The sequence below is a fragment of the Apiospora hydei genome, assembly GCF_038363865.1.
Source record: "Apiospora hydei strain CBS 114990 chromosome Unknown utg000009l_segment0_segment0, whole genome shotgun sequence".
In the NCBI taxonomy this organism is placed as follows: Eukaryota; Fungi; Ascomycota; class Sordariomycetes; order Amphisphaeriales; family Apiosporaceae; genus Apiospora; species Apiospora hydei.
Genome location: NW_027117368.1, coordinates 4,629,098 through 4,651,920, shown reverse-complemented (window position 1 = coordinate 4,651,920; position 22,823 = coordinate 4,629,098). Strand labels below are relative to the sequence as shown.

At 54.6% G+C, this 22,823-nt stretch overlaps 10 protein-coding genes across 10 annotated transcripts; 7 read left to right on the top strand and 3 right to left on the bottom strand.

The window, feature by feature from the left end:
- Positions 1 to 14: 14 nt before the first annotated feature.
- On the bottom strand, positions 15 to 922 carry PG997_013268 (ketopantoate hydroxymethyltransferase-domain-containing protein; the record flags this gene model as incomplete). Its single annotated transcript, XM_066817582.1, has 3 exons — positions 15 to 133; positions 187 to 637; positions 695 to 922. The coding sequence occupies 3 exons, from the start codon at positions 920 to 922 to the stop codon at positions 15 to 17; spliced, it is 798 nt and encodes a 265-aa protein (XP_066663274.1).
- Positions 923 to 2,025: 1,103 nt separating this feature from the next.
- On the top strand, positions 2,026 to 3,357 carry PG997_013267 (uncharacterized protein; the record flags this gene model as incomplete). The annotated part of the gene is made up of 1 exon (XM_066817581.1): positions 2,026 to 3,357. The coding sequence occupies one exon, from the start codon at positions 2,026 to 2,028 to the stop codon at positions 3,355 to 3,357; it is 1,332 nt and encodes a 443-aa protein (XP_066663273.1).
- Positions 3,358 to 4,059: 702 nt separating this feature from the next.
- On the top strand, positions 4,060 to 5,946 carry PG997_013266 (carotenoid oxygenase 2; the record flags this gene model as incomplete). Its single annotated transcript, XM_066817580.1, has 2 exons — positions 4,060 to 4,239; positions 4,315 to 5,946. 2 exons carry the CDS (start codon positions 4,060 to 4,062, stop codon positions 5,944 to 5,946), a joined length of 1,812 nt encoding a protein of 603 aa, XP_066663272.1.
- A 1,098-nt stretch (positions 5,947 to 7,044) lies between these two features.
- PG997_013265 (CipA protein) lies at positions 7,045 to 8,079 on the top strand (the record flags this gene model as incomplete). The annotated part of the gene is made up of 3 exons (XM_066817579.1): positions 7,045 to 7,077; positions 7,142 to 7,583; positions 7,661 to 8,079. The coding sequence occupies 3 exons, from the start codon at positions 7,045 to 7,047 to the stop codon at positions 8,077 to 8,079; spliced, it is 894 nt and encodes a 297-aa protein (XP_066663271.1).
- Positions 8,080 to 10,203: 2,124 nt separating this feature from the next.
- Positions 10,204 to 11,941, top strand: PG997_013264 (uncharacterized protein; the record flags this gene model as incomplete). Its single annotated transcript, XM_066817578.1, has 2 exons — positions 10,204 to 10,330; positions 10,425 to 11,941. The coding sequence occupies 2 exons, from the start codon at positions 10,204 to 10,206 to the stop codon at positions 11,939 to 11,941; spliced, it is 1,644 nt and encodes a 547-aa protein (XP_066663270.1).
- A 722-nt stretch (positions 11,942 to 12,663) lies between these two features.
- PG997_013263 (mitochondrial import inner membrane translocase subunit tim-16) lies at positions 12,664 to 13,199 on the bottom strand (the record flags this gene model as incomplete). Its single annotated transcript, XM_066817577.1, has 2 exons — positions 12,664 to 13,131; positions 13,197 to 13,199. The coding sequence occupies 2 exons, from the start codon at positions 13,197 to 13,199 to the stop codon at positions 12,664 to 12,666; spliced, it is 471 nt and encodes a 156-aa protein (XP_066663269.1).
- Positions 13,200 to 13,892: 693 nt separating this feature from the next.
- Positions 13,893 to 14,903, top strand: PG997_013262 (uncharacterized protein; the record flags this gene model as incomplete). The annotated part of the gene is made up of 2 exons (XM_066817576.1): positions 13,893 to 14,225; positions 14,301 to 14,903. The coding sequence occupies 2 exons, from the start codon at positions 13,893 to 13,895 to the stop codon at positions 14,901 to 14,903; spliced, it is 936 nt and encodes a 311-aa protein (XP_066663268.1).
- Positions 14,904 to 16,985: 2,082 nt separating this feature from the next.
- Positions 16,986 to 18,700, top strand: PG997_013261 (uncharacterized protein; the record flags this gene model as incomplete). The annotated part of the gene is made up of 2 exons (XM_066817575.1): positions 16,986 to 18,182; positions 18,248 to 18,700. The coding sequence occupies 2 exons, from the start codon at positions 16,986 to 16,988 to the stop codon at positions 18,698 to 18,700; spliced, it is 1,650 nt and encodes a 549-aa protein (XP_066663267.1).
- A 1,050-nt stretch (positions 18,701 to 19,750) lies between these two features.
- Positions 19,751 to 20,506, top strand: PG997_013260 (uncharacterized protein; the record flags this gene model as incomplete). Its single annotated transcript, XM_066817574.1, has 1 exon — positions 19,751 to 20,506. The coding sequence occupies one exon, from the start codon at positions 19,751 to 19,753 to the stop codon at positions 20,504 to 20,506; it is 756 nt and encodes a 251-aa protein (XP_066663266.1).
- Positions 20,507 to 20,780: 274 nt separating this feature from the next.
- On the bottom strand, positions 20,781 to 22,584 carry PG997_013259 (cytochrome P450; the record flags this gene model as incomplete). Its single annotated transcript, XM_066817573.1, has 6 exons — positions 20,781 to 20,967; positions 21,018 to 21,282; positions 21,339 to 22,007; positions 22,062 to 22,149; positions 22,200 to 22,288; positions 22,335 to 22,584. The coding sequence occupies 6 exons, from the start codon at positions 22,582 to 22,584 to the stop codon at positions 20,781 to 20,783; spliced, it is 1,548 nt and encodes a 515-aa protein (XP_066663265.1).
- Between the last annotated feature and the right edge of the window lie 239 nt (positions 22,585 to 22,823).

Here is a 22,823-nt window from a genome sequence, read left to right as displayed (position 1 = left end):
CAGGAATTTTTTGATTACTGCCCTTCACGCTTGCCCCCAACTGCCTGACTGAATACCTCGAGCTCCTCCTTGGAGATCGGATAGGTATGCTCGGGCGCCGGATAGGAACGGGCCTTGACCTCTTCGTGGTATGCTGTTATCGCTTTGAGACTTTCGGCCCACACGTTTCCGTACTGCTTGACGAACTTGGGGAGGAACCGGCCAGGGGGAAGTTGCCAGTCATGTCGACTTGGACGAGAACTTGGCCAGAGCAGCCATTCCCCGCGCCGATGCCGATGGTTGGAATGGAGAGCTTTTGGGTGACGATGCTGGCTACCTCGGCCGGCACGGCCTCGAGCACGGTCGCGAAGCTTCCGGCTTCTTGTACAGCGAGCGCATCTTCGAGCACCCTCATGGCACCGTCGGCAGTCTTGCCCTGTACGCGGAAGCCTCCAAGGGAGTTTTGGCGCTGGGGAGTCAGACCGATGTGGGCAAGCACGGGAATGCCGGCACGTGTGATTTTGGCGATGGTTGGTGCCATCTCTTTGCCGCCCTCCAACTTGATGCCCTGCACGCGGCCCTCCTTGACAAAACGGATGGCTGTGTCCAGAGCCTGCTCAGGGGAGATTTCGTAGGAGCCCATAGGCAGGTCACCAATCTATTGTTGCGTCAGCCTATAAGTGTCTATTGGAGAACAGCATGAACCATGACTAACAGTGAAGGCTGCCTTGGTTGCCCGCGCAACAGAGCGGCAGTGCAGCAGCATTTCCTCGACCAGGACCTCGCTGGTGTCTTCCATACCTAGAGCAACCATGGCCAGGCTATCGCCGACCAGCACCATGTCCATGCCGGCAGCATCGGCGACGTGGGCACTGGGAAAGTCGTGGGCAGTGATCATCGTAATGGGCTCATTCTTCTTGTACATGGACCGCAGTGTGCCCATGGTGACCTTCTTCCTTTGGGAGGCGGACTGAGCCCCCAGGGGAGAGTGTGAGCTCCATCGATGCTGTTGCTGCTGCTGGGAAAGGAGCGACGACAAGGGTCTAATAGTATTCAGGGGTGCGGATGATCGGGTGCCCCGATATAAGGATAAGGCGCATGACTTAAGGAGTTGGGAAGACATGCTCAATTCGCGATGCAAGTAGCCAAAGTGTAATGTGCGATTTAATTGGCGATGAGCTTTTTGATGATTGAAAGGGAGTGAGTCAGGTTTGCGGTTCTTTTGCGTGCAATTTCCGGTTTTATTATTCGGTCATGATGGGATTTGCTGCGTACAATTGAGACTCATCACGGATGCTTTTGGTGTTTTTTCTTTGAACCCCTGCCTCAGTAGGCTAAGAGGTACTTTAGGTACGTACCGATTCTACCGTTTCACCGACCGCCGACCACTTAATCAATCCACTCAGGTCCGCCACTGGCCGAGGTATTCGGGGTTCCAAGCGTTTGGGTTAAACTTACCGGTTCCCATCCCATCCTATCACATGAATTCGTCCGTACCTTTTCAGCGCTGCTGGATCAGCCGTAGTTCTTACTACTTCATCAGTCTGATGTGAGATGGATTCAATTGGTCTGGCCAATCTCTAGAAGCAGGCAGGGCCCCGAGGGGCTACCAACGTACGGCCGGGTGAGCAACTGCAACAGTGCCGAGGGGCACAGTCTGGCAACGAAAAGAAGGAGAATCTTCAAGAGCCATCCAACAAGCGAGCCGAGTCACTCTTATGTCTCATTTTTGAATGGGGGGCTGGTGTATGTTCTGATTTAAGCTTACTACATGCATATTCCATACAGATTGGTTTGATAAGGTTGGGTGGCATTGCAAGACAGACAGCCTCAGTTCGGCTTGACAATAGCCCGCTTTCGCCCGCCTCCAGGCTTTTAGGGGTGGCAGGCGAACGCGCAAGCAGTCTCTCTAACAACTCCAATCACAGGGATCAATATGCGGCACAGTTCTCTGGGCCAAAAGATGTCAGTCCAGATAGCAAGATGGGGTGCGTGCCCAGGTAAGCCTTCATTTTCCAGGCTGCATTTGGCTGCCAAGGAATTCCGATGGCGGCGACTTCGAATAGCCTCATCTCGCTCCGTCGCCATGACCTGGACAATGTCCGCACGTTCTTGACCGGCCTTGTGACCGTCCACCATGCCACCGTGGCCTACGGCGGCGCGGGATTGTGGCCATTGAAGTCCGCCTTGTTCAATGGCGGGACGTCGCTGGCCCTCACGTCGCTCAACGTCTTCAACCAGTCCTTCTTCATGGGCCTTTTCTTCTGGATCTCCGGTCGCGTCTCGGCGCAATCGCTCTCCAAGACCTCCCCTTGGCCCTTCCTGAAGAACAAGCTCATCCGGCTCGGACTGCCGGCTGTTGTCTACACCGTGGCAGTTGCGCCGACGGTGCGCCTGATGGCGATGCCACGATGGGATGCGACTTCGATGCAGACGTGCCTGTCCAATTACTGGTCCGGGTTGAACGCGGTTCAGGGCCCCCTATGGTACAATGCGACGCTGCTGATCTTTGATGCCGTGGCTGCCATCTGGGTCCTCGCAACAGCCAAGAAGACGCGGGCTGAGAAGCAGAAGTCCTCGTTAGTGCCCGGGGTATTTGATGATGATCGTGGCGGCAGCATGCGGATCCGTACGTACGAGAAGTTGAGCAAGCTGGGCTGGGTTGCGGTGGGCGTTGCCAGTGCTCTGGTTAGACTCCGTTGTCCGGTAGGGAGGAGTCTTCCCATCATCGCTCTGCAACCTGCATTCGGTTGCCAGTACGTCTTCGCTTATGACCTGGGTTACCTGTCGTACGTATGGGAAGTGCCTCGAATGCTCGGGCCCTTCGATCAGTTGGTAGTGGCTCGCGCGGCAGAACTAGAAGAGAAACAATCAGCGCCGCGGCCAACAGCTTCCCGGATCGTCAGCCGTATCTCGCTCCCCACGGCCGTTGCATTGGCAGTCTCGTCGATGGCGTTGATCATCCTGCCGAGATATATCGATACGCCTGACGACTGGCGTGGGAATGTATTTAGACAGGCATGGGGCGGCTGGAACCTGTCTGCGCTGATCTATGCGTTCTGGAACGAATTCGCATTCGTCACGCTTGGTCCTGTGATCATGGACTACTTCGAGCGACGGCACAACAGGCCTTCATCTCCGTCTTCAGTCTGGAATGCGAGGTACTCGTATGCTGCCTTTCTCGTTCACACGCCGCTTCTTGTAGCGGCACAGATCGTGGTAGAGAGGCTATTGTCCCCTTGCAAGAGCGCCGACATATGGGTGAGCACCCCGCTGTGGCAGTCTTTCGGGCCCGTGGTTCTGGCTCTGGGCGTGGGGGGTGGGCAGTTCGTGGGCGTCGTTCTGGCTGGGGGAGAAGCTCCTGAAATGGGTGTCTAGCTTGAAGACGATCGTTTGACTACTTTATGTACTGAGTCGATACGAATCAACAAGAGTCTACATTACCTTGCCTCCTGGTCTTTGTGGCCATGCAACTTCTCGGTGGTAGTGCGGGGTTGTTATACCAATGAATGGTCTGGTTTGGTTCGGCTTCCTGAAGCAATCGCCACAAGGGCACTCGCTTGTTATTCAGCATGGGATGTCGGGAATCGGTACACTCAAGCTGACACTCACTCTCGCACTCGGGAGTCGGAAGACGTGGTGTCATACCCTTTGCCAATTCCAGCCGGTCTGGTGCATCGCTTGGTGCACCTTCGTTCCATCCCGCATTAGGCTCAAGATCCAAGTTTGTGTTCTCGATGGTTATACCATGGCGCAATGGAAGACCGATTGTATGACGGTGCCAGCCAGTCAGGCATGCTCACACTTGCGAATAGGCGATTGTTCAGCAGCCCCAAGCGCCTCTGGGCAGGGATTAGCGCGAACCGCTTCAGCGCTCAATCAAGTGGGCTTCGAAATGCCTACATTCCTACATAACCCAAGGAAGTACATAATGTACCGCCCACTTGCAAGCACCTAATACCTACTTACAGGCACCTCACTTCCCAGGCATGGACATTGAAAATCTAGACTGCTCCTAAAATGTTATTCTGACTTGGTTCAAACTCATTCAAACATCTTTCAACAGATTGATCGTCCAACATGGGCTCCAACGCCGATCACGCGGGTTCCAACCGCATCGGCAACGGTTGCGGTGTCGGCGATGCCTATACCGTCGCTACGACTTACAAGCGGACCGCTGCCGATGAGGTGGCCGACACCAACATGCTCAAAGAGAACCTGGCCACAGCCGCTTTTGAAAACTGGCCCAATGAAGCTGGTGTGAGTATCGACGCGGTTTGTTCATGATTTATTTTCGGTAACATACTAACAAATATCCGCGTCCTTCCTGGGCAGTTCGAGGGCTTGACCGAGCACCGTGGACCGGTCGAGCTTCGGGTCAAGGGCAGCATTCCCGCCTGGGCTGCCGGATCGCTTTACCGCACTGGCCCCGGAGCCAGCACCGTCGAAGATACCAAGACCGGCACCTTCCACATATCGCATTGGTTCGATGGACTGGCCCACACCCACCGATTCGACATACTGGCGCCGGAAGGCGGCAGTTCGGCAGACCATGGCACGGTTCGGGTGGTCTACTCTTCTCGCCTTCAGCCCGACGCTTTTATCCAGCAGATCAAGGATGGAGGTCGTATGGCGTGCAAGTCATTTGCTCAACGCAGCGACCCTTGTGTCGGCATGTTCGGCAAATTCATGGCCATGTTCTACCGCCACGGCCAGCTGCACACCAACGTCGGCGTCACTGTCAGCGCCAATATGCCCGGTTTCCGAGGCGCCGTTAGTGCCAACCGGACCAGCTCTCAGGGCCACCGTGCAGGCGCATCCAATCTCGTCATTGGAACGGACACGGATCTTTTTGCCCAGGCTGACCCCGACACCATGGAGGTGACCAGCTATATTCACCAGGCTGCCCTGCACCCCGAACTCCGAGGCCCATCTGGACCTGCACATGGGATGCGGTGCCTAGAGACGGGCGATTACTTCAGTTTCAACCTCGAGCTTGGATTATCACCCACCTATCGTGTCTTCCAGGTCAGTGCCGCCACCGGCAAGACCACCATCTTGGCAAGATTCCAGTCGAAGCCCGCCTATATCCACAGCTTCTTTCTTTCCAAGAAGTATGTCATTATCTGCATCCCGGTTTCGCACTACCAATGGAACGGCGCCAAGATTCTCTGGGAGGGCACCTTGATTGACGCCATTGCGCCGTTCGATGAGTCCGAGAAGTGCTGTTGGTTCATCGTGGACCGTCACCACGGAAAGGGGGTCGTTGCCCAATTCGCATCACCTGCCGCCTTCTTCTTTCACACGGTCAATGCGTTCGAAGATGAAGACACTGGCGACGTGGTTTGTGAAGTGCTCATGTATCCGAGCACATCCGTTATGAAAGGATTCTACTACGACGTGCTGTTGCAGCGCAACAACAAGGCGAGAGAGTTCTGGTGCGACAGCGCAAGGAGCTCCGACTTGATCGGCGAACTGGTACGCTACCGTTTTCCTTCATCCAAGTTCTGTGCCAGCCAGGACAAGCAGGCGGAGCTGCCGTCCCCGGAGGTCGTCCTCAAAGTGGCGGCACCACACATCGGAGACCTACCCACCATCAACGATGACTATGCCTGCCGCAAACATCGGTACGTGTATACTTTGCTCTGGCGCGGCCTGAGCACATTCTTCGACGGCATTGTCAAAGTGGACTGCGACACCAAAGATGTGCTGATCTGGTCGGGACCCCGAGGTCATTCGCCGAGCGAGGCGATCTTTGTGCCCCGCCCGTCCGCCGAGATGGGAGAGCCCATGGACGAGGATGACGGAGTCTTGCTCAGCGTTGTGCTGGATGGTGTGAACAAGACCAGTTACCTGCTCTGCTTGGATGCCAAGACGATGACCGAAGTCGGCAGGGCTGAGTGCGATTTCGCAATTGCCCACCATCTACATGGCCAACATGTCAAAGGTAGGGATTCATGTTTGTGAGATCTTACCTAACCTTTTGCTTACTTGAGATGGAATTCTAGGTTAGCGTATCTCGGATTGGTTGAGGATAACACCGAGCTAAGGTCGTCGCAACATGGCGAATACAGTACAAGACCAGATGGCTTGTTGCAACTTGTCTCGATAAAGCCGGCCGTCAATCTCAACAGTCCTGGTTTCCAAGGTTCTTTGAAGAATTCCAAGGAGAGTGAAGGACGCCAAACAACTAGTGGCGGAGGAAAGGGACAAGGAGATAACTAGCGGCAGATCAAAAGAAGAGGCTTGAATGGCAGGCTAGTCTAGAAGCAGTAATCCCAATCCCCGAATACATACATCTCCGATGTTACATCCGGCCCGCAGTCCACTGTAGGGTCCCCCAGAGGTAGGCCAATGGACCGGATCCCAGGTGAACCAAAGTCCGAATTGCTGTCGACGTCAATGATCATCATCCACTGCAATCACTTCCCATGTTGAAATGTATAAAGCCCCCGGGCTCAGTCCAAAGACATACTGGACTCTCATTCCTCACCAACAACTCAGGACGTGTTTGCTCTCGTTAGCCAGCTGAACTTTTGGGCCGACGTACGTCCTCTTATAGAGGCTAAAGCATGTCGCCGGTGACGCCCCCACCTTTTTTTTATATGAGCCGAAATTTTAGCTGTGTGTTTGTTCGTCTTTCTCCGTTAACCGTTAACCGGTTAATCGTATCGACGAATTTTAGCGTGGCATTGCTCGCGCTCGGTCGGCCCTCGAGTCGGCGTACGTTGACGTGCGTTGGCGTGCGTTAAAATTGGTGAGTGTGACATTGTTCGCGCTCGGCCCTCGACGTACGCTCGATCTCTCGAAACGTTGATTCTTATCTCGACGGCAGCACGGAAGGGGCCGTGGTGACGTCGACGAGAGCATCATCTAGTAAGCCGGCTGAAGGGGTGCGTGTGTCGGCCGATAAGTTAAGCTGGCTGACGAGAGCAAACACGTCCTCAATGTTAATACAGCAACAGCTCTCATCCTTATCCATCAACATTTACCTACCTTTCAACTTCTTGCTACTGTTCCTAACCACATTGTATCTTATATCTTCATATCCAGACATATCACGCCATGTCTCACGTCAAGAATGTCGCTATTGTTGGTGTAAGTCCGGACTGTATAGAAGACCATAACATAATGACTTTAGAAGCTGATTAACATATAATAGGCCACTGGCACTGTGGGCTCCTACATCGTCGACGAACTACTCAAGGCCGGCAAGCACCAAGTGACCGCCATTACCCGCCACGACAGCACCGCCGTCAGCCCCGACGGCGTCCAAGTCGCCAAGGTGGACTACGCCGACCACAACTCCCTCGTCGCCGCCATGCGGGGCCAGGACGTCCTGGTCATCACCATGAGCGTCCAGGCCCCCAAGGAGGCGCAACTAAAATTGATCGACGCGGCCGCCGACGCCGGCGTGCCCTGGGTCCTGCCCAGCGAGTGGGGGCTCGATCAGACCAACCTGCCGCTCGTCGATGAAGCCTTCATGGGACCCCCGAGCCGCGCGGTGCGGAAGCACATCGAGGAGAGGGGCGTGAGTGGCTGGATCGGCGTCGTCTGTGGGTTTTGGTACGATTTTAGTCTGGGCGGCTCGCCTTCCCGGTACAGTTTCGATTTCGGCAACCGCTCGGTGACGTTGTTCGACGAGGGGACGCAGCCTATCAACACGACGACGTTTCCGCAGGTCGGGCGGGCCGTTGCGCGGCTGCTGGCCTTGCCGACGGAGGGGGGTCCGAGGGAGAGAGCGGGGGCAAGAAGGGCTCCCTCGCCGATTTCCGCAACAGCTTCGTCTACATCTCGTCGTTCTGCGTCAGCCAGAGGGACATGTTGGAGAGCGCGCTGCGCGTCACGGGCACCAAGCTCGAGGACTGGAAGGTCAGCCACGAAGGGTCCGCAGAGCGCTACGCAAAGGGACTGCAGATGATGAAGGAGGGGAACCGGGTCGGGTTCGTTCAGGCTATGTACACGCGTACCTTCTTCCCTAATGACGATGGCGTCTATAAGGAGAGCCGGGGGCTCGACAACGAGTTGCTAGGTTTGCCGGTGGAGGATTTGGACGAGTTCACCAGGTTGGCAGTCACTCGAAAGGATGATAAATACTAGTATGGAAGAGGCAAGAGGCGTTGGACAGAAGGGTTGTTAAGATATGTGGTGGTAACGATAGTTAATACGTAGAGGGATTTTGACACATCCTTCTAGATGTACGAATAATGGAACTTTCGTTTACAGGTGGCTTTTTTAGACAGCTCGCGGGCTGCGAAGGCATCCCTTCTAGGTTGTAAAAGCACTCGCAATGAAGAGAATTAAGCTAGGCATTGATGGTCCAGAAAAGAAGAAGTCCGGATGGTTCCTGCCTATTATCATTAGGCATTCTTCCAGCAGCCGCGATGGGCTCCTCAGGGGCCTGGCTACACAAATCGGTTTCCCGATACGATTTATCAACAAGACTGGAATGGTGAATAGGCGAGTATGCTTACAGCCGGTTATTCCTATTTCTGTCTTGGTAAGTTATCCATGCCCAAAAGTAAATCAGAAAAGCCCGCCGGGCCAGTCGAGATCTGAAACGTCAATGTCAACATTTTGCCGTCAGCCTTTCAGTCACCAGACGTCGAGACAAAGGCCACCACGTTTTTACCAGGCCCTTATGTGGAGCGGATTCATCTCTAGAACCATCGAGTCAAATTCTTTTCAATGGCTGGTCAGGTATGAGCGAAGCAAATCAAAGTCATCAAGGAGCAAATGTAGAGGTAGTGCTAAGAAACGGGCCAGATGTAGAGTGACGGATCGGTGATTACCAAGACCCTACATGCTACCTGACAGTTTGCTATTAATGGAATCCTCCCCTGGCCTGTGAAAATACGTTGAGGCATCAAGATACGACAATGCCAGATTGTATCGGCTTGAGGTGTATGCCCAGTTCCACGAAAGACTTCGCGGGAAGACAAATACAAGTTTTGTATCATCTGATATGGGTCACTCCTTTTCCCACCTCTTAGGTAGTGACCTCGTTTTAATATATATGAAGCCTGGTCACATATGCGGCTCAGAGTTCCCGTGGTGACTGTTACCTTGGCGAAAGGCTTTCACCCCTGAACTCACAAATGCAGCAGTTGAAAATATCATTAGCTGTTGCTTGAATTATTGCTAGTCTTGTACCTAGGCAGCACAGTGGACAGAGCAAGCGATTGCTCCCTGATCAGAAAGACTTATATAAATACGTAGAGAGGGAAGATAGTAAGACGGGTCTACGGACCGGCTGCTCCTCTACACGAATACAAAGCGGCCTTGTGTTGCACACCGCACACCGAGTTCGTTCCGGGTGAATATCGCCGACAATCAAACATGTGATTGTCAACAAAGGGTCAGTATCTGTGGGTTGCATACTGGTCTTCGAATTGCCTCATGGCCGTGGCATTAGTCTGCAAAGTCTCGGCCTCCCACTTTAGAGAAATATGTTTCAGTATCGCGGCTGGACCATCGCACTCTTCTTAAACAGTCAATTCTGCCAATCAACACAACTCCTCACCATCACCTGGCATTATGAGGGTGAAAGCTGAAACACGGATAGCTCAGCGGGTGTCTTCATCCATCATGCGGCTTAACCTGATCGGTAATTGTGTCCAGGGTCTGTATATTAAGCAGCCATTTGACAGCCTGTGTCTTGCGTGTGTATGTGTGGGGAGTGATGCACGGCTAAATTGATAGAGCCCGTCTTTGGAGGTTATAGCTTCGTATTCCCCAACGCGACCCCTGACTGGCCCAGAGGCCCCAATGCCGTCTTGGCACTGCAAGGGCGTCTCGTACTAGTAAGGACATACTCAACGGCCACATCCCTTGTTTACTGTCAAAATCGCCTTGGGGGGCTAAAGATAAAACGGGCTTTGGGTCAGTCATGTGCCTAGTTGGGCAGATTCGGGGCCATCCCGTCGAGCAAGGTCGATAAGTCAAGGCCAGATTTCGTAACCGAGATGCGGCAACAAATGTAAACGTCAAGTCAGGTGCGGAAGAAGAGTTACACGGAACATGCCATCGCCGTTCTGCCTTTACAAAGAAATCTTTCCATGTGGTCACTTCTCCATTCCCAACTCCATAGCAACATGAACAGATCCAGTTTGCATTATTTCCTCTTCAACTAGGGATTTGGCAAGTCTCAATCTTACACCGCACCAAACCGATTCACATGTAGAGGCGAGGAAACGGTCGTTTTCATCAAGTGGTATGGTCAACATGGGAGCTGATCTGCCTCCTTACACAACGCATCAATCGCCTATAGCAAGACACACACACGGGATACAGGATGATATGAACAACGACCTAGTGAGTATCTTCTCAGCAAGACCCCCTCGATACCAAGGTATGGCTAACAAATCGCAAGGGGGACAGCAGGGCTGCCATCGGCGCATTCTCTGGGATCATAATCACACACGTCATCTGTACTGTTTTCCTAGTGTTGCGGATAGCTTCAAGACTTCACTGCCTACGAAGGTGGTTCGTCGACGACACACTGATGGTCATCTCCTGGATTTGGTCGACCGGGATCTGCACGGTCTACAGCCTCGCACTCGACCTGCCATCGCCTATAGATGTCATGCACAAGAGCCCGATAGTGACGTACCTGCTGCGGACGTACCTGGGCCTCATCCTCTATCAGTTGGCGTTGTGCTTTGCAAAACTGTCCATCGGGTCATTTTACCTACGCATGTTCAAGAGCAAGCCGGCCATGACGGCATTGACGTGGGTCACTATGGGTCTGATCATCGGGCTGGCGATACCCTTGACAGCTATGAGCGGTCTACAATGCTATCCCGAGGATGGACAAGTGTTCGGACGGCCAATGGCCTGTGTCGGGTTCACCCCACTGCTCATCATCAGTTCCTCGACGCACACGGCCACCGATGCCTGGCTGATCATCATGATCTTGCCGACGATCTCCAGGCTGGGGCTGCCCCTACGACGGAAAATCGCCATATCCGCTGTCCTATCACTTGGGATCTTCGAGATGGCCGCGAGCATGATACGTCTACAGCTCAGCCTACACAAGAACTTCAGCCCTTCCGCCGGCAACCAGGCTTCCAATACGCTGGCGTTCTTCTGCACGACGGTCCTCGAGTGCGACACAGCCATCATCTGCGCCAGCGTGCCGATGGTACGGCCCATCTTGTCCAGGATCTGGCCCTCGGTGTTCCCCGAGCCGCGTCGCAGCACCGGCAGCTTCAACCTCACGGTGGTGAGCTTCCACGGCTACCCCTGGCAAGACCAGCCCGCAAGCCCTCGGAACCGTCACAGCAGCAGCAACAACAACGACATCAGCAGCCCCACCATGACCGACGCGCGACACAGCAAGACGAAAGGACCCTCGAAGATCCTTTCACCCGAGGACGCCATCTCCGGCACAGCCGCCGCCGCCACGGCCATTTCCAATAGAGGCTCACGACAATCCAATCGCCGCACCCCGACGCCCCTGAGCCTCAAGAGCTTCATGAACTCCCCTCGGCCACACCAGGGCCTGGGACTGACGGGCCCGGACACCAAGCCGATCCTGAGCACGCACAGCGAGGACAGCCTCGGGGAACTGACGCGGTACTCGGACAACTTCCGACGGTGGGGCACGCCGGACCTGAGCCTGACGCTGGGCGGGAAAGACCCCCTGAGCCTGTGGGGTGGCGGCGGCGGCGGCGGCGGCGGATCGCCACAGCTACCACAACAACACCAAAGATCGTCCTTTGGGCAGCGTGAGAGCGGGCAGTCGTCGGTTGGAGGAGGGCGGTCCGGGTTTGTGCGGCGGCCCTTCCGGAGCAGCCAGGAGAGCTTCATGTCGCCGTCGGACCCGGCGAGCCCGCGCACGCTGATCCCGAGCCTGGGGTCGGGTCACGATACGTACGGGGCGCGCTGGCAGAGCATCGATCTGGGCACGCGGCCGGAGAGGCCCTGGGTGGCCGATGGGAGACCTGCCACAAGGGACTAAGCCAAGGTGTCATGGCCTGCCAGCGTCTTTCTTCCTCATTTCTGCTTGGTGGTTTCAAACCGCGCTTGACGTGTGGCGAACGAGATCAATCCTGGGAGTGCCATTACCCCTTACTCATTAACACCACATGTACCCCATCCAGTGTACTCATGTCCATCTCCTTAAAATCCCTCGGTCTTAGAGGTTGTTTCTCAGTACACAGACAACACCACTAATAGTTAGATACACACATCTAGATAAATTTAAGCTGTTCAGTCAAGTTCGTATGACTAATACGAACGAATGTGCTGGAAAGAAGAGCTGATTTGCCGGTTATTTTTGCAATGACTCAGGTTTTGCTAGAATTTTGACACGAGTTCCGACCGGCGCCAGGCCACGCACTATTGCCATACACAAGATCAATGTTGGAAAATCCTTTTGTTGTAGGTTGAGGTGCCACAGAACCCATAGCCTCATTAGAAGCGGCGAGATGCAAACTCGCACAAGTTGTTCCAAGTCTCGCCAGGTCGTGGTATCAGATGATATACAGATATTATACTTATACACAGTTCTCTTTTTTTCTCGTCTATCCCAATGACACATGAATTCCATAATGCCCATGCCAAATAACGCCAGGCCATGCCAGTCGAGTGAAGATGTGTCGTCAGGGTTCCGAAGCAGCGAGGGTTTCCGCTCCAGCCCATTTTTGCTGCTGCGCAGCTTTGTGTATTTTTTTATTTTGTTCATTTACAACCGCATTGAACGGCTGTCGGGTCTCGCGCCGCATGGACTATCGGTCCTTGTACACCTTGGGTTTGAACCCTTCTTTGACCTCGGCTTCTTGTGCTGCTTTTTCCCATGGCCGGCCGCACTTCGGCTTCGATCCGTTCCCTGGCTCGTAGCACTTTGCTCTGGAGGTAGAAGCTTCCGCCCTTTTGGGGATCGTTGGCGTCGAATAGGCGCTTGAAGCGGTCCATGACTTCCTCGATGTTCGCCTTGCCTCCCTGCGGCGGCTTGACGTTGAGGATCTTGCAGGCCTCGTCGAGCGTCATCCCGGTGCCCATGGATGTGCGGCCGGTGCCGTTCGGGTTCAGCTTCGCCTGGGACCGCGCATAGTTGGACGAGGCTTGGGCTTGCTTGAAGGCTTCGGAGAAGGCGCGGCCGAGGACGCGCGAGCCGACGATGACGACTTGTGTTATAAGACGATGCGCCTGTGGGTTCGTCTCGTTAGACCAAAGCCCGGAATCACATGCGCCGGCACTCAAGTGAACCTTACCATGCTGAGAAAAAAAGACTGCCGATCAACAACCGGGAGCAGCTGGAGGGTTGGTGGTGCAGCGGCCAATGCCCGTGGCGAAACTGCACACGCGCAAATTGATGTCTCGTCGGAAGGGGATGAGAGGTTGCCCTCGAAATTCCTCTAGCAGTAAGCAAGCAGCTCGCAACTCTATCGATGGGAATGCGCAGGGAAAGGTTCCGAACCGGCAGCGACAGGGAAGTTTTTAGTCGGTCGGAAAAATCGCCATCCCCGATGGCGTTCCTGTAAATCCCTTTACCCGCAAAGTCTCGCATTCCCCGGGTTATGCCGTTAGCGGGGTCAATTATGCAGCAAACCAAACCCAAAGCCAGACCAGAGATGATGCCAGCTCACGGAAGCACGGACGTTTTCAGCCGCCCGGTTAGTGGAGGGAGGGTGAAGCTTAGTGGAAGCTTTGGATCCAAGTTGGCTCGGATTGAAGGCAGCCTGGACCTGAAGCCAGATTGATTGTACCAGACAAACGCCATCTCCAGTCACTCCGTCGCCCCGTATTTGCGTCTTCGACAGACCTTCCCTTCTGTATTGTTTCTTATCGCCCTTCATTTGCCAACTGCCTTTTCCTATTGTTCGAACTCGCGTACGCTTCCTGCCTCCCCAGGCGCATCTCCTCGACCACAAAACCCCCAAATTGATACGATCCGTCCGTCAGAAACAATGTCCTACAATTACGGCGCCCCTCCGCCCAATCAGTTCGGCGCCGGAGCAGGCGGCGCGGCTCAGAACCTGCAGTTCTACCCTTCGTCGTACTCGCCAGGAATACAGGGCCATGCGACAGCGCAGCCGTCGGGATATGGATATGGTGCACCAGGGGGCACCCCAAGCTTTGGGGGCTTTGGCGGTGCAAGTGCCCCTGGTGTCAGCGGACGAATGGGTGAGCAAGGAGGGCTTCGAACCGGCTGGCTCGCTGCGTTCTCGACCGAAGGATACGAGAACGAACCGCCGCTGTTGGAGGAGCTGGGCGTCAACTTCGGTCACATACAGAGAAAGGTACGTCATGCGCCATCATCTTTCTGCCTCGTCACTTTTTTCGTTTACAAGGCGATACTAACGATTGGTTCATAGACACTCGCGGTCCTCAACCCCATTGCCCGGATAGACCAGCACATCATGGACGACTCCGACCTCGCCGGCCCAATTCTCTTCTTCTTCCTATTCGGCACCTTCCTGCTGGTGAGCGGAAAGGTTCATTTCGGCTACATTTACGGTCTGGCCCTGATGGGCTCCTTGGCACTACACACCATCCTCTCGCTCATGTCGCCTGATGGGTCAACAGCTTCTCCCGCGCCTGTTCCGGCCTATTCTTCCGCGGAGGGTTACCCCGGGGATACATCGTCGGGGGTGGACGGAAAAGATCACTTGAGCTCGACTCTCACCTTCCCGAGAAGCGCAAGCGTCCTTGGCTACTGCCTGCTGCCTCTGGTGGCCACCAGCCTGATCGGAATCGTGATGCCGATGGACACCCCGTTCGGTTACGTGTTGACCCTTTTTGCCATCGTGTGGTGTACGACAAGCTCCAGTGGCATGTTCTGCGCAGTCGGGCGCATGAGCAGCATGCGCTTCTTGGTCGCCTACCCCCTGTTTCTGTTTTATGTAGGATTCGGTATCATGGGCATTTTCAGCAGCCGCGGCAGCGGCACCCTGGGCAAGGCGACCGGTGTCTCATAAATCGGGCCTTCGCAGGCACCTCACGGCCTCGACAAACCATCTGGATTTGGCCGATTGCATATGCTCGATAGAACGTTAGACTCGGATCCAAGGGACGAATTGGAAGCCGTTCCTTTTGGATGGTATCAGGCTCGGGAAAATGGCACGGCGTTAGAGGTTGATCAGCACGGCTGGCGTTCGCTGCTGGAATTGATGTGACGAGACGATGGAAAACTAATGGACGGAAGGTCTTATTCAGCTGATGCTGCCTAATCCGGTAGAAAACTCCGATTTTGGCAGAACCGAGGGTCGCTACCCGCGAATCGTGACTTGGGGCTACCTACGGAGATGATACTGTGTGCCAACGCAACCAAGCGACTGGATTGTGTGCCGTCTGTGTTACCCCAACACTACGCGCTTCATGCAAAAACCTGCTTTCTTTAAAGAAAACCATCTCCGAGGAGAGGTGACATTGCTGGACAGGTTGGTGCGACCGGCGGCGGCTGGGTCTGCAACACGTCGTGTTGGTTCTACAGTATGAGTTTATATATTGCGGCCCGACGGGTTGGAGCAAGTCGACCATCCGCCTGGCCGATCCGATTGGACATTGAGACGATGATGTGTCCATGCACCATAGTGCCCATTTCAGCAAATAGGGCTACGGGTGCTTGTGTCATCCTGCAATGCTACACCGTCTATTGTCTGACAGGTTGCTCCGGGACCGCGACTGATTGACGGGAATCCGGGCATCTTCTGGGCACTTTATGGTAGCGAAGCACGAGCGAATGTATCAATAGCGGATGTGTTCAAGACCAAGAATACTGTAACCCAATGTGACATCATAAGATTTACCACTTGCGCCGAGTTCCATCTGCGGGGAGGCCATGTAACAATGCCAATAGCCCGAGACGTATATTCCAAGGCGACCCCGAACCAATCCAGTCACAAGATCAGAGATGACGACTGAAGTCATAGGCAGTATTTGGCCCTGGTCCAATTAGCCCTCGGTTCCGGGGGTAGTTGGGGAAGCAGGGGTTCTGTTCTTCAGCGCATTCGATCTAGGGCTGACTCTGGTTGCCTGACGATGCTGGGATAGGTGGGGGCTATGTCACGATCTTACTACAAGTGCACGGCCTGTTTTTTCTTTTGGCCTGGAAGGGTTCGAAATCCCCCGTACACATAATTAGGCAAGCAACGCAGTATTTGTTTTACCCAGATCCCAAAACGGGAGCTTGCAGACGCCTCGAGACATATTGATTGGCGGATAACGGCCTGCCCGTTACGGTTTACGGATGGAGGTACGGCGCAGCTGGAGCGAAGCGTCAGATGCTGACTGTGTGTGACCCGCCGCGCCCGCCGCGCCCGCCTTTTCACCCTGGAATCCAAGGCGCCAGCGTATGGTCTAGTCGGTATGCCGTACAGACTATCAGCCCTACAAAAGTGGGAATGCGCCGAGATAAGGAGCAGGCATCAGGGGGAGCGGAGGGCGCGTTCTAGAAGGCCTACCCACAGTCTTACACAGACTGGTGAAGAAGGGCCCTCTATACGACGGGGATTGGTCGACCGGGTCTCGCTGGCGCGGGTTGCTCCGCCCTGCTGGGAAGTCGAAATGATATTGTCAGCATGGCAGCAAGCAGCATAGCATCGGCAGGATGACTCGTCGTCTTGGGTTTCGGTCAGCACTGAGCCACCCAACACCCCGTCGTTTACGCTGGTCCTGTCCCGCCTGCATCCAGGGTCGCTATGACTGCTGGGGCCAGAGCCACTCAGGAGGCGCCGTTACGTCTTGCTGCGTACGATATTGGTCTTCTGTATGGACACTTCCGGTATGTACGTTGGCCGTAGAAAGGGGGTGGGAGTAATGTAGGACACTCCTCTCCTCGGGCCCACAGGCCGGTAATGAGAGGCAGAGAGCAGGAGTCACCCGTGCCGGTGGTTATTCTATAAAGGGGTCCGTTTCTCGCCCCGATACAATTCGTCGACAAGCAAACACGCCATCATCTACAACCTCTCACCCACTAGAATCTATCTTATATCACCTCATACAAAAAGGCTTCTTACGAGAGAGAAAGATAGATAGAGTGGTGATCACACACACTCAACATGACCCGACTGACTCAGCTGGTTGGGCTCCTTGCCTTCTCCTCCTCGCTCCTTTCACCCCTCGTTGCAGCCCAGGTCGATGGGTCTCGTGTTATCGATACATCTGTCAACTCTAGACAGGTCGACGGTTCCCGAGTCTCCGATACGACCATCAATTCCAGACAAGTCGATGGCTCTCGCATCCTCGATACCACCATAAACTCCAGACAGGTCGATGGCTCGCGTGTCATTGATACAACAGTCGATTCCAGACAGGTAGACGGTTCCCGAGTTTCTGATGCTGCCATCGACTCCAGGCAAGTCGACGGCTCTCGCCTCCCATCTGACGTCGTAATCGAGCGACGGCAAGTTGACGGGTCTCGCATTGCCGATGTCGAAATAAACGCTCGACAGGTCGACGGATCACGTGTTGCGGAGGGCGAAAGCATCGGCTCCCGACAAGTTGACGGATCTCGAATTGTTACCGAGGCGAACGTCGATGCTCGACAGGTAGATGGCTCTCGAGTCTCGGGCGAATCGACCATTGATTCTCGACAGGTCGACGGATCGCGCATTGCGGTTGATGACAGCCTTGATGCTAGACAGGTCGACGGATCTCGCGTAACAGAAGGCGAAGGAGTCAACTCTAGACAAGTAGATGGGTCCCGCATTGCCGAGGCCGACATCGATGCCAGGCAAGTCGATGGTTCTTCCATCACCGACGGCGATAACATTAGTGCCAGACAGGTGGATGGGTCTCGCGTTGGAGACTCTGCCGTTGTCAACTCCAGACAAGTCGACGGATCTCGGGTTATTGCGGAAGCCGACATCAACGCCCGACAGGTTGATGGCTCTCGTGTCGGAGACTCGGAAGGCGTCAACTCCAGACAAGTAGACGGCAGCCGAGTCTCCGATACTGCCATCAACTCCAGACAAGTTGATGGATCTCGGGTCATTAGTGATGCCGATGTCCAAGCAAGACAGGTTGATGGCAGTCGTGTCGTGAATGGCGAGGGTATCAACGCCAGGGACAGCCAAGTTGTTGAGGCGACCAATGATTTCCAGCTCCGAATCATGCCCCTTGGTGGGTCGATGACCTTGGGCTTGCAGTCCGAGGACAGCAACGGGTACCGAAAGACAGTCCACGACCGCCTTTTCTCTGACGGATGGTCAGTTGAGATGGTTGGTTCCAGGGCGAACGGCACCATGGCCGAGAACGTAAGTTGTCTCCCCACTATCCATCCTTTTGCTGCCGATGAGACTAATATGGTTTTGCTTCACAGAGCCACGAAGGCTGGCCCGCCTATACCGTCGATCAAGTGCACGGAAAGTTCAGCCAGGCCAAGGGCATGAAGCCCAACGTGGTCCTCCTCAACGCCGGCACCAACGACTGCTTGTTCAACGTCGACCCCGCCGGCGCGAGCAAGCGCCTCACCTCGCTGATCGACGACATCTTCGTCTCGATCCCGGGCGTCACCGTCATCATGTCGACCCTGCTGCCGAGCCGCCACGACGCCGACTGCGTCGCCGATCTGAGCGAGCAGTACCGCGCCGTCTTTGCGAGCTACGAGAAGCAGAAGCGCCGGGTGGCGCTGGCCGACCTCGAGAAGGAGCTCGACTTCAAGTACCTCAGCCCGGATGGCGTCCATCCGGGCGACGAGGGCTACGTGGCCATTGGCGGCCTCTTCTACGACGCCGTCAAGAAGGCTCAGGGCCAGATCCAGAAGCCTCTCTGAGTAACAAAGGCCGTCTTCTGTTCCCTTACTCGATTTAGATTTCATTGACCACCATATTTGAGATGCGTGGGAGGAAAGCGAATGCGTCAAGCAACTAGAAATGAACGTCTTCACGGACGACTGATTGGGTTTTCTCTCTTCCAATCATAATGATACTCCTTTTATATGTATATAGCTAACTTAAGATTTACCTCTGTTTTGCAATACTGCGTCTTAGTGTTTGACGATTCCTCGAGTGACTAGCTCAAAGTAGTGTATACTTGTAGAATACTTACTCAATCTCACTCGCCGGGATCTGGTGATGTCCCAATAACTGTGGCTTTCAGGCGAGAGGCTTCCAAACCACACACTTCACCCTCCAACCTGGAAATCGGGCACTTGCGTAGGGAATGGGATGACGGAAGCAGCCACCATGTGCCATACTAAGCAAATCTGCCGTAGGCGTCAGGGTTCACAAGTCAGCCCTACCCCCTGCCCGCTCCTTCGGATTTGGTGTATGGATCTAGTAAGCCACCTGTATCAAAGTCCCCAATAAGACGGTAGACACACGGAACCGGCAAAAGAAACAGGCATTTCCATAAATAGGAAACCGGTTAGGGCTGAGTCGAGCACGCGAGTTCTATGTGGCGCGTACTGTACGTTGGTATTGAGCCCTTCCAACGGATTGATAGATGCTGGGCAGTTGTTTGAAGTCAACTAACAGCCGGGATCCCTGGAATCTTCATGTCAAGCGCCCTGTTTTAGCGGACCAGTTTGCTGGGAGTCAAGAGGAACAGCAGGCAGACCCAAGGGCGGTGGTAAATGAAGTAACGTTCAACCCCGAACGTACTTACAGTGGAGTGTGCTACACCCCACTTCCGACTGACTCTGCCTGCCTGGTTTAGTGGGGGCACTCAGAAATTCGGACACTCTTCTTTTATTCTGGAACTGTCCGTTATCACAGCTGATGACTACCTACAGACCCATCACGACACATTAGCTAAGCTTGTCTCGTTCGCTTTTATTCGCCGGGCGCTATCTCCAGACTTTGCCCAAATCCAAGGCAACTCCATGGAGGCGGACTTGGAGGGTTCGCCTGAAGCCCCCGCCGAGAAGGCGCCTGCTGAGCCCTCTCCCTCCACCCCGACAAGTAAACGTCGATACCGGTCCTACAATGCCGAAGATGTCCAGCGAGCTATCCAGGCCGTACGCCATGACGGCATGTCACTACGAAAAGCTGCCATCTTATTCAATGTCCCCAAGACCTCTCTTGCCGACAGGCTGGGCGAAGATCGTCCCAGCCCTCCACCGTTGATCAGCCATCAACCGGGAGGGCGAGGACGAGTCTACACCCGTTTCACTTGGACCGAAGACGATGTGGCCAAAGCCATGCTTGCCATAGAGGCCGGTACGGGAACTTCCCAAGCTGCCAAACAGTTCGGTGTTCCTTTCACCATACTCAATGCAAGGATTCGCGGCCATAAGCCCAGAGTCTTGAAGAAAGAGACGGCGAAGCTGACGATGAACCAGGAGCAGCTCTTGGCGCAATGGGCAGGCGCCCAATGTGAACTTGGCTTTCCACCGTCAAAGGAAGAGATATACGACCTGGCCAACAGGGTAATGCAGAAGAACGGGGCCGGTAAGAGCCTCGGTAGGCAATGGGTTGCGCACTGGCTGCGAAGGAATGCTCACATCAGGGTCCGTGGTGCTGAGAGCGCCGAGTCACAGGACTCACTGTTTACTACAGCCGTCTTTGAAGCTCCGATACAGGCAACCGCTGACGTTCATGGAGACGCCGAAGACATTACCGACCCGCCGGCAACTTGATCGATTAGATGTACTAGCATCATGGCTTATATGAATCTTTCCGGTTTGGCCCCCAGCTCCCTCCTCCTCGGCACGACCTGCGTGACGGACAAGCCATGCTCAGCACCGTTGTTCGCATTTTCGAACCTACTTCGGACTGGCGGAAGTCTCCTTGGAGTTTCAAGGACAAACGTACACATAGGCCTCCAGACCCTTATTGCCTCATGGATTCGCAACATCTTCTCCCCGTCATCATCTGGAAACAATACGCGACTGAGCAATATCCGGCAGAAACTCATGCCTGGGTGGCTGATTGGACTCGCTTGAACTCAATCTGGACTGTAGGATCCGGGGCCTCATGGGACCCTTGGACGAGACGCGGGTACCTTTCCGTCGCACCATTTGGCATTCTCATGTCATATCGAAGCAGAATGTGGATCATGATGAGTTTGATCTCGTTTGCGGCAAAGAATCGACCGGGGCTACACACTCATTAGTAGGCCTCTCCGAGCTGTCCGTGCTGGCAACTTACCAAGCATGTTTGCCATAGCCGAAGCCCATGTTCTCCTTCGTCACCGTCACGTACTGGTACTGCTCCCGGGTCTTATAGTTGATGGGGTCCGGCTTTGTCGCATTGCGCAGATCGTGGAAGCGATGCGGGTCGAAAACACCTGGCTCGGGGTACAGTTTGGGGTCGTGATTGACCGGACCTATTGCTGTTTCGATAAACATGCCAGCGGGGATCTGCGTCCCGTCTTTCAACGTGACTGGCTTGGCTATGTAGCGCGGGAACCGGGCTGCGGATCCGACTGTCAGCAACGACTCCAACCTTGGGGGTGCGGCAGAAACATACATTGAGAAATCGGGTTCCATCGCTGCGATTCTCTCATCACACTGTCGAGCAGCTTCATCTCATAAAGCGCTTGGGTTGTGAAAACCCCGTGGTGATTTCTCAGCACTTGCTTGATCTCGGCCCGGAGCTCATCGACCGTGTCAGGCCGAATCACAATGTCGCATAGCAGATCGGCCACGGCCATCGTTGTCGTGTGGATGGCAGCCATGCTGAGGTCTAGTTGCAACTCAGCCAGGCGAGCATCGCTGACTCCGTAGGATTCGGCCTTGTTCATCATCCACTGGAGCATGTCGTCGGGGAGGTCGCTACCATTCCTCATCGCTTCTTTTCTTTCCTGAATAACCGGGGCCAAGAAAGCTCTGGCCTTGCGGCGATGCTCAGACAAGGTTTTGAGCTCAGGTATGAAGAACTGCGCGATTGGCTTCAGAAACTGGTTCCAGGCCTTGACCTTACTGACGGCCCTGAACACGTCGACGGTGTACATCGTACTGGCATAGATGTATTCCTCGCGTCGACATAGATCGGGTCCCAAGAAGACGCGTCCTGATACAATAGCCACGACACGAAGGAGCGGGTTGAATGCCATTTGTGGAGTCCAGTCGTCGCAAGGGCCCAGCTCCTCGCGGACTGTCCGCTCTACCTCCGCGGCCAATTCGGGATTGATCCGATCTGCGAGAACACTTTAGCATAACTTGGGGCCCAGAGGAACCCACGAATACTCACTCAGGCTTCTCGTGAGGTCGGAACGGACCATGTGGGCCGCAAACGCGGAATTTTCGCCATCCAGACCTGTGTATTTTGTCTCGATTTCCTGGGGGAAGTCAGCATCGCTCGCTATCCAGAACGGTCCGAACAGCGTACTCGACTCAGTCCTATGATGTTGTTGACAATATTATCCGGCATGCCCCTCAATTCTTCCAGTGCTTCCAGAGGAACGACAATGCTCTCTCCTAAGTCGTGTCAGCGAGATGTATGATGTAGTTTCTGGCTTCTTACCATTCAGAGTCGTCATCCGATATGCTTGATGCCTGAAGATCTCATATCCCTTCTGGTACAGCTTCGCAGCATTCGTCATATATTCATTGCGACGCTGCGCAGCATTACCATTGCCCGCGCCAAGCAGTGGCAGGGTACTCTTTTCGTTCCAAAGACTGGACACCGCATAGACCACGATTGTGAAGAGAGCTACCGAGACCAACGCCGGGAGGCGGTCTGAGAGGACATGCGATAGCTGTTCTATCTCCATGGCGACACGTTGGGGGAGGGAACTGAGCTCAGAAACTTTGTCTGTATTGAAGTTGTCACTAGAAGGACTTCCACAATTCAGGGGATTCAGACTGGGGCATCGGGTGTTCCTATTTAATGGAACCGCCTCTTTCCTCGTTCTCCACGATATTCCATCGGGAAATATGGAACACCCCGAACCCGAATTATGCAGTGTTTCAGTACGCAGGTCCCCTTCCAAAGTCTTTTCCACCCCCCTTT